Source organism: Theropithecus gelada, chromosome 12, assembly GCF_003255815.1.
Source record: "Theropithecus gelada isolate Dixy chromosome 12, Tgel_1.0, whole genome shotgun sequence".
NCBI lineage: Eukaryota > Metazoa > Chordata > Mammalia > Primates > Cercopithecidae > Theropithecus > Theropithecus gelada.
This window is the reverse complement of record NC_037680.1, coordinates 110,305,586-110,315,118: the sequence shown is the minus strand read 5'-3', so window position 1 is coordinate 110,315,118 and position 9,533 is coordinate 110,305,586. Positions and strand designations below refer to the sequence as shown.

The 9,533-nt window shown below is 43.3% G+C and overlaps 1 protein-coding gene across 10 annotated transcripts in view; it reads right to left on the bottom strand.

The window, feature by feature from the left end:
* Positions 1 to 9,533, bottom strand: part of LOC112636116 (UDP-glucuronosyltransferase 1-6) — a 56,536-nt gene continuing 47,003 nt past the window's right edge. For 6 of the 10 annotated variants that reach the window (XM_025404582.1, XM_025404587.1, XM_025404581.1 and 3 more), the window contains 4 exons: positions 5,893 to 6,024; positions 5,137 to 5,224; positions 4,634 to 4,853; positions 1 to 1,030 (listed from right to left, as the gene is read on the bottom strand). In XM_025404582.1, coding sequence (XP_025260367.1) covers positions 733 to 1,030; positions 4,634 to 4,853; positions 5,137 to 5,224; positions 5,893 to 6,024 — 738 coding nt within the window. In that variant the 3' untranslated portion in view covers positions 1 to 732. Of the gene's footprint in view, positions 1,031 to 3,061; positions 3,563 to 4,633; positions 4,854 to 5,136; positions 5,225 to 5,892; positions 6,025 to 9,533 lie in introns of those variants that run through there. The other 4 variants (XM_025404586.1, XM_025404585.1, XM_025404583.1 and 1 more) reach the window with 1 other exon arrangement.

Sequence of the window (9,533 nt, the reverse complement as noted above, 5' to 3'; positions counted from 1 at the left end):
TTAAATAGAATTTATATAAATTTATTTAGTTGCAGGAAACATAAGAAAAAAATACGCTTGCCCAGCACTTCATCACTGTATTTTGGGTTTTTATGAAATTCAGCTCCATTTGACATAAGCAATGATTATCTTCTCAAACACACCACCCATCAATTTTACAGCATCATTCTTTTTCCCCAAAGCAATAGATCGTATGCCGTTCTCAGTGCACTCCAAGCCATTCACTCATTTCACCTATGCTCTAAAGGTACAAAGTTTCCCCTCTTTAAACACACAAGGGGGCGCCTATGAAGCACGGACAGAGATGAGAACCAACCATTATTGGTTAAGGATCAATCGCAACCATGTACAGAAGCCAAAAGATAAGATTAAAACTGCCATTTGCAATAGGGACAGCGGTGGGACCACCTTTGAATCCTGCATTCCCAAACAGGTCATGTTTCTGAGTAAGAAAAGGCATGTAGAACGCCAGCCTGTCTGCACATCCTCTGAAAGATGGCATGTGTCATCCTGATCGAAGACACCAGAGGGGCATGATACATATTCAAATATCTTTACTGACTAGTGATTCTATTATTTTTATTTAAGATAATATTTTAAAGCACTCTGGGGCTGATTAATTTATGCAAAGTATTTCCTTAAGAATAAAATGAATTTAACACTGATTCTGTTTTCAAGTTTGGAACTGACTAGGGAATGGTTCAAAATTTTACCTTATTTCCCACCAACTTCTCAATGGGTCTTGGATTTGTGGGCTTTCTTAACTCGCCCTTTTTTCCCGAAGCATTTCCGGTAGCCATAGGCACAACATTTAAAGGCGATGAAGGCCACTGTCAGCACGATGGCCAGGAGGAAACCGATCACGTCCAAGGAATGGTACTGGTACCAGGTGAGGTCGTGGGCTGCGGGGCGCAGGTGTGGTGCGCCCTTGTGCCTCATCACAAACTCCACCCAGAACACGGCCAGGTCCAGCGGCTCCACCGGGCGGTCCTTGTGAAGGCTGGAGAGGTGCATGATGTTCTCCTTGTAGCTAAACACAAAGACAGTTCCGTTATGCCTGGAACACCTGTGGTATGAACAATCCTCTCTTTATGCTTGTTGCTGCCTAGGAAGACTACCAGATTTTCCAAACTTGGGAAAGGAAACCTGTTTCTATTATTGTTGTTGTTGTTGTTGTTTTTAGATACAGAGTCTTGCCCTGTTGCCCAGGCTGGAGTGCAGTGGCACAATCATGGCTCACTGCAGGCTCCAACTCCTGGGCTCAAGCCATCCTCCAGCCTCAGCCTCCAGAGTAGCTGGAATTACAGTCATGCACCACTATGTCTGGCGAAGTTTGAAATTTTTTGTAGAAACAGGGTCTTACTGTGTTGCCCAGGCTGTGTTACTATTATAACCTCAAAGTATAACCTTCTTTTTAGTGACATTTTTGTGGGAAATTTCGTTATACTTTCATACAGTAAAATAAAGAAAGGAAAAGGTCATGTCAGAAATTATGAATAGTCTCCTATTTGAAGTTGTAAACAACCACCTCTGGCCAAGGTAAAAGTCATTTGTAAGTGCCAAATCTAAGGTGATGATCTATTTGTAATTCAGTCATTGAAACATTAAACTATCCAGGTGCTAGATTTAGCATTAGGCTGTGTCTGTGCAGCCACTTAGTGCAAAATGGATTTCTGTTTATTCTGGAGTGTTAATAGCCCAAACAGAACATCTCAATCCAAAACAGGTTAGCTGCTTCAACCCTTGGTGCTAGAGGAATGAAGAGGAGGCTGAAGAGGAGAGGGAAAAGGAGGAGGAAGTAGAAAAGAAAAGGGAAAAGAAAGAAAAAAAAGACACTCCTATTTGGACTAATTATGATCACTGTTGACTAATATAGTTTGGATATTTGTCCACACTCAGATCTCATGTTGAATTGTAATCCCCAATGCTGGAGATGGGGCCTGGTGGGAGGTGTTTGGATCATGGGGTCGGATCCCTTGTGGCTTAGTGCTGTCTTCCTGATAGTGAGTTCTCACGAGTTCTTAGGGAGTTGGTCATTAAAAAGCATGTGGCACCTTCCCCCCAACTCCCTCTCACTCCTGCTTTTGCCATGTGACATGCAAGCTCCTGCATTGCCTTCTGCCAAGAGCAAAATCTCCCTGAAGCTCCCCCAGCAGCCAAGTGATGTCAGCACTATGCTTCCTGTATAGCCTACAGAACCACAAGCCAAAGAAACCCCTTTTCTTTATAAATTATCCAGTCTTGGGTATTTCTTTACAGCAATGCAAGAACACCGTCTTTAAACATATCTGTAATGTTACTTGGAAACATTGTTATAATGTAATATTAGTATTTGACCATAAACCATGTTCAATACCATCTTCCTTTTACATAAACCTTAAGATGGATTTTCTTGGAACCTTCTTTTTTTTTTTTTTAATAAGACGGAGTCTAATTCTGTTGCCCAGGCTGGAGGGGAGTGGTGCAATCTCTGCTCACTGCAACCTCCACCTCTCAGATTCAAGTGATTTTCCTGCCTCAGCCTCCCAAATAGCTGGGATTACAGGCACGCACCACCATGCCTGGCTAATTTTTTTATATTTTATTTTTGGTAGAGATAAGATTTCTTTATGTTGGCCAGTCTGGTTTCGAACTCCTGACCTCAAGTGATCCGCCTGCCTCGGCCTCCCAAAGTGTTGGGATTACAGGCACGAGCCACCGCGCCTGGCCAGAACTTTCATTCATTCATTCAATAGTAGCTGAGCACCTATTATGACCTGGTTGTCTGCATAAACTGATGTTTGAAGATTTTCCACTTCTCTTTATTTTGTGTAGGTACTGTCCCCAGCTCAGAGTGTTGGAATCATGGAGATTCACAATCAGACAGGGATGGCTTGAAAGTGAATAGATGAAAGTTAGTTAATAACTTGAGCTCACTGATTTGTGTTTTTTTAAAAAATAATGTATTAGAGAATTTTCACCAAGTCTTTCTTAGGTTACAAGTAGTTATCTGTACCGCTGAACAAATAATCAAAATTATATCCATAATGTGAGCCTCAAGAAGGAGCTTCATCAGTGCAGGGAAAGAAGTCAGGTTTTAATGGTATTGATGTGTGAGCAGGACATCCTGACATTGAGGTGGCCAGAAGAAGCCGCTGGAAGGAAGGAATGGGACCACACCACCCAACATTCTGGGCATGTGATGCTCAGGTCATGTGGACTTTTCTTTTTTCTTTTTTTTTTTTTCTTTTTCTGAGACAGGGTCTCGCTCTGTTGCCCAGGTTGCTGGAGTGTGGTGGCATGATCATGGCTCACAGCAGCCTCCAACTTCTGGGCTCAAGCAATCCTCCCACCTTAGCCTCCTGAGTGGCTGGGACTACAGGCATGTGCCACGGTGCCCAGCCAACTTTTATCTTTTATCCAGTAGCACCAAACACACATTAGCACCTCAAAGGTGGGAAGTCAGTCATCAGTCTTCCCCTATTGTCCCTTGCTCAAGCTGGTGTGTCCCCCTGTGTTCTATCTCCTCTCATCTGAACATGCTCCAGCTCTTCATATCTGTCTTCCTGACTGCTGCTTCTTTCTGAAGGAGGTAACCATGGGAGAAAGCAATGGACACTCTCATAAACACAGGCACACACTCATATGAATGCACACGCGTGCACCCACACATGAGCACAGCCACATGCATAAATGCGCATGCACGTATGCACACAGTATCTACTGCTGGATGAAATCTACCACTGGCCACCACTTCTTCCCATAAGGTTCTGATAAGCCTATTACCAGTGAGATTGACAGTAATATACTCACTCTAATCCAGAAATCATTTGCCCTTTGAATCGTTTTCAGGGCCACATTTGAACAAATTTTCCTTTGTTTTTACTCTAAGCCTTTGTCTGTGATATCTTATGGCTCCTTCATTCATAAACTGCATGGACAAAATTTCTCAGAGGTTCCAGTGCTGCAAAAAGCTGTACTTGTAAGCATTTGAGTTGTTTTTCTCTTGTAGATACTATGCTTCTTATAATGGAGCATTTCTTTCTGTGCAGAAAACTTATGGATCAGATGTCTATTATGGCAACTTTTTTATATAAATTGGAGTTTTAAATCTACCGGGGGAAATAAAACTCTAAATAAATTCTATGATAAATTATATAGGAACTAAAGAATCCTTTTATAAAGTGAATAATAACCTCTAAATTATCTTATTTATAAATTCAAGTCAGATGCAGTGGCTCACGCCTGTAATTCCAGCACTTTGGGAGGCCGAGGCAGGTGGATCACCTGAAGTCAGGAATTCTAGACCAGCCTGGCCAACATGGTGAATCTCCATCTCTACTAAAAAACACAAAAATTAGCCGGGCGTGGTGCCGGGCACCTGTAATCCCAGCTACTTATGAGGCTGAGGCAGGAGAATTGCTTGAACATGGGAGGTGGAGGTTGCAGTGAGCCAAGATCGCACCACTGCACTCCAGCCTAGGCGACAGAGCAAGACTCCATCTCAAAAAAAAAAAGATCCAGATTTTTATGTATTTGTTTTTATATTTGAAACAATGCTATTAAATGCTACATAAATATTTACATATTTGAAACAATTTTATCATGAATGCCATGGCCAAAGTATAGTATTCTTCTGTATCTTCTCTCTTACCTTTTGTCATTGATGACTGCTTTTAGGGCATTTTCTAAATCTTCAGAAGTCATTTCAAGAACATTCAGGGTCACTCCAGCTCCCTTAGTCTCCATGCGCTTTGCATTGTCCATCTGATCACCAAACAAGGGCATCATCACCATGGGAACGCCATTGCATATGCCTTCATAAATACCATGGGAACCAGCATGGGTGATAAAGGCACGGGTCATTGGGTGACCTGAAGTGCAAAGTAGGGAGGATGTCAGCAGTTACGTCTCTGAGTTTCACAGTCAGACACATCTAGGTTCTGAAAACACTCCAAAGACTCAGTGTTACTCACATGCCCTTGCAGAAATTTGCAGAAGAAAATGTGAGTTGAGATACCCCAGTAGATAAAAAGCAATGTAGGATATGTTGGCCATAATATTTTTAAGCTCAACAATCCTTTAGAATAGCTGTGCTTAAGCCATTTTCTTAATTTGACCCTGGTTTGACCTACACGTCCAATCCTCCCAACATACCAAGAAGATCGTTTTGGGGTAGCCACTTAACAAGTATCGTATTGTTCGCAAGATTCGATGGTGGGGTTCCAGTGTACCGCCACAGGACCTTCGAGGGGCAAAAAGAACAGAATGCAAAGAAAGAACATAATATGATTAGAAAACAAATCTGCTATACTAACTAGAAAATGGGGGTCCTCTGAAGGAACATAACCTTTAACAGAGTGGGAGGCTCAGCAACTATGAAGGCTTCTGAGGACTGGCAACTTTCAGCATCTTGTTTTGGAGGTTTAGTTACAAGGGAGTATGCACTACGTGAATTTGTGACAATTTATCAAGCTGTGCACTCAGGATTTTTTTTCACTTTCCTGCACTTCAAGGGCAAGTTTGCTTAATAAAACAAGTGGATGCAGAACTATAAGAGCAAAAATATAAGACATAAATTCAATGTCCTAACCAACAGCTTTTTGGAGAAATACTCCTATTTAATATGAAGAAACAATATCCCTTTTATTTTATTTTTAAATAAATTCTCCCTAATATACTTTTGAGTCTCTTAGAGAAAATGAGACTTCCGAGTGTGGTGGATGATAGTTTAACAGAGTATTTGACAGCAACCACAACAACGAAAAAAAACCCTTTGGATTAATAGTTGGGAAGTGGCAGGGAAAAGCCAAATTTCAAGTTCCAACTTAGAGAATTAATCTGGAAGCTGGAAGTCTGGGGTTAGAGCTCCTGTGAGAATAGATATGAGGCCATAGTATAGAATCTTCTTACTGTCTGAGGGATTTTGCCCAAAGCATCAGCAATGGCCATAGCTTTCTTCTCTGGAATTTCTGCGACCATTGATCCCAAAGAGAAAACCACAATTCCATGTTCTCCAGAAGCATTAATGTAGGCTTCAAATTCCTAGAGCCAGAAGAAAAATTTTCAGTTAGTTTTTTCTCATATTCTTTGACAAGTACATATGGTAAGTTATGAATTAGATGTCTTCCTCTTAAGAATATGATTAAAGGCATGTGTGTTTGAGATAGAGTAAAAAGTTATTAATACGTAAGTTTTATAGCATTTTCCTCTCCTCTACTTCCTTCTAAAGGAGGAAGGGTTCTTGCTTACAGAATTATCCTTGAGATGCAAAATTCAGTTAATGTGCTAATTTTCCAAAAGCAAAGCACAGGTACATGCACACACATGCACACACATGCACACACCTATACATACACACCGTGATAATTCCACTTCGAGGGCACAGAGCAAGGCATCAGTGATACAGAAGGGAAAAGCTGGGAAGGGCATGGTCCCTTCAAATGATATGGAAGTAGGGAAGGGAAGTTCTGGGTAAAAGAGGGTGTGGTCCCTGGCGAGGGCTCCATCCCCAGACCTGTGCCCACAGACCTAGGTGAGGACAGGTATTTTTGTTTTCCTGCCTAAATGTTGCATTTCCCAAAACCACCCTGGCCTGCCACGCCGTCATCATGTGCCTATAAAAACCCCAAGACCCTAGCAGGCAGACACACACGTGGCTGGACATTGGGAGGAGCACATCAGCGGAGGGACACGAGGACGGCTGGACGTCGAGAAGAACTCACCAACAGGCACTGGCAGGCCACCGACCAGCAGAACAATGTGGAGTTTGGCTGGGGCAGTTGGAGGAGAGCCCAGGCCACCGAGCCTGGGCCACCGAGCGGTCTGACTCCAGGGCAAAACCTTCCCATTCCATCCCCTTCTGGCTTCCTCCATCTGCTGAAAACTACCTCCACTCAATAAATCCTTGCACTCATTCTCCAAGCCCAGGTGTGATTCGATTCTTCTGGTACACCAAGGCAAGCCCCCAGGACACAGAAAGCCCTCTGTCCTTGCGACAAAGTAGAGGGTGTAATTGAGCTGGTTAACACAAGCCGCCTATAGAGGGCAAAACTAAAAGAACACTGTAACACATGCCCACTGGGGCTTCAGGAGCTGTAAACATCCACCTCTAGACACTGCCTGTGAGGTCAGAGCCCCACAGCCTGCCCGTCTGTATGCTCCCCTAGAGGTCTGAGCAGCGGGGCACTGAGAAAGTGAGCCCCTCCTGCTGTCACACGCCCTGTCAGGGGGACAAGGAAAGTCTTCCTGTTTCATCAGCATGGCAATTATTTTCCCACTGTAGATTTCAGTGGTCCAATGAATCCCGCAAAAGTCTCTCAAATGGCTTTATGGGTTTATTTATTGTTATTATTATTTACTTTAAGTTCTGGGATACATATGCCATGGTGGTTTGCTGCACCTGTGCTGTCCTCTAAGTTCCTCCCCTCACCCCCCAAACCCCCAAGAGGCTCTGGCATGTGATGTTCCCCTCCCTGTGTCTGTGCATTCTCATTGTTCAACTCCCACTTATGAGTGAGAACATGCGCTGTTTGATTTTCTGTTCCTGTGTGAGTTTGCTGAGGATGATGGCTTGCAGCTTTGTCCTTGCAAAGAACATGATCTCGTTCCTTTTCATGGCTGCATAGTATTCCATGGTGTATACATACCACATTTTCTTTATCCAATCTATCATTGATGGGCATCTGGGTTGGTTCCATGACTTTGTTATTGTGAATAGTGCTGCAATAAACAAATATGCGCAAATGTCTTTATAGTAGAATGATTTCTATTTCTTTGGGTATATACCCAGTAATGGGATTGCTGAGTCTATGGTTTTACGTTTCTAAAGAATACTGAGGGTACTAGTAAGGTTGTGTGATGTGGCAGGGCTTGCCCAGAATTGAGGGGTTCCCTGGGACATGTGCCTTTCAGTGCTAAAACCTGAACAGTCTTGAGAAAGCCAGGACACTGGTCACCCTAGATGTGAGTCACAGGAGACCTCTGACAGGGCTCAGCAAATGCGATTTGCACAGCAGGACTCCTGCCAAGCCTGATTTGGAGCATGACCAGGAAAGCCCCAGACACTGATCATCCTTCCCCCAAGGTGACCCCCTCTCCCTGCCACTCTCACCAGCCCCAGGCCCTCATGAGTTCTCTGGCTCTTAAGGGCCTTGTCTTGACCTTTTCCCTGGGGGTCATCTAAAAGGTCAGGGAGGACAGAGTCATCCTCCCCACCACCATGCTGCATTTTTGGTTTGTAGCAAGAACACCCTGAGGATGGTTTTTCTGAACTCCTTCCTCCCTAGGGTCTGCCCCACATCTCTCCCTTCTCTCTCCCTCTTTCTTGGGGAGAGAGAGCTCATTTCCAAGTGCTCTTCAAGCTTTCTTCTGAGCGATGGTACATGGCTTACTCAAATTTCCTAAGACCTTTGCTCTTTACGAAACCCACTCTTACACTGAAGCTCATCTGGAAAGGGCCGAGTCTAAATTCTCCAGGCACACCCTCCCATGCCCACTCAGCAATCAGCAGGATGTGATTCACACATAATTGAACCCACATAAAAGTCCATAAACGTCCGAAGTTAAATAGCAGGAGATCACGAAAGTTTAAATGGCACAAAAGTTCATCTAGAGATTCACGCAGGGAAAACTGCAGAGAAGTTGTCATCATGGCCAACTCCTACCTCAACCAGCTATTATGAGGCTCAATAAAGGTGAAGTCCATCCCCTACTTGGCAAAGCTTCCCTTAAACTTCGCCCTGACTTCACAGTTACTGGAATGACCAAAGAGTGAAGCAACATACTAACTGAAAATAACACTCTAATCCCCCACCATTGATTCCCTTCAAAAAAAAGGTGAGATCCCCCGAATGAGAGAACTTCCCTGCTCTGATGAGACTTCCCCAGCCAAAATCAGACATTCTCCTAAACTTTACTAGAATTTTGCATTTTTAGTTTAGGCTTTTAATTGGATTTTCCCTTCCCAAATGCATTTCATTTTTCCAGAATTCTTCTTTAGCACTTAGACACCATATGGGGCACCTGTGACTTCACCATCACACATTCCCAGTAACCCACGTGTATCTCAACCTTCCCTGCTCCCAAGCTTTCCTCTCCTGGCCATCTCAAAGCCTCTGTCCTCACTAATCTTCCATTCAGTTATTTTTCTCAGATCCAACATTGTGATTGTCTGTGAACCATTGCCATCTCACCCTGGCAGGGGAGCAACATCTTGGAATTCTTGAGTTTCATTCCTTTTCTCCCAATGTTGTTCCACTATCTCTTTTCCTTCAGACACACCAAAGACACGCCAATGCCAGGTTGTGCTTTCTCTATGGACTTCTTTGTGCAATAAAAGTTTTATCTTTATTCTTAAAGTTCAGGAGTTTTATCAAGACTATTGAGAATAGGACTATCAACACAAGAGGAATGGTAGTGCAGAGTGGCATTTTTAGTTGACAAAGGAAGAAAGAGAAAATAAAAATAGTAACTTGACCAACCAGTAAAAATCTGGAAAAGGGAGAATGGCAAAGTCAACCAAACGTAAAGTAAACTGAGAGAGTTACAATCAA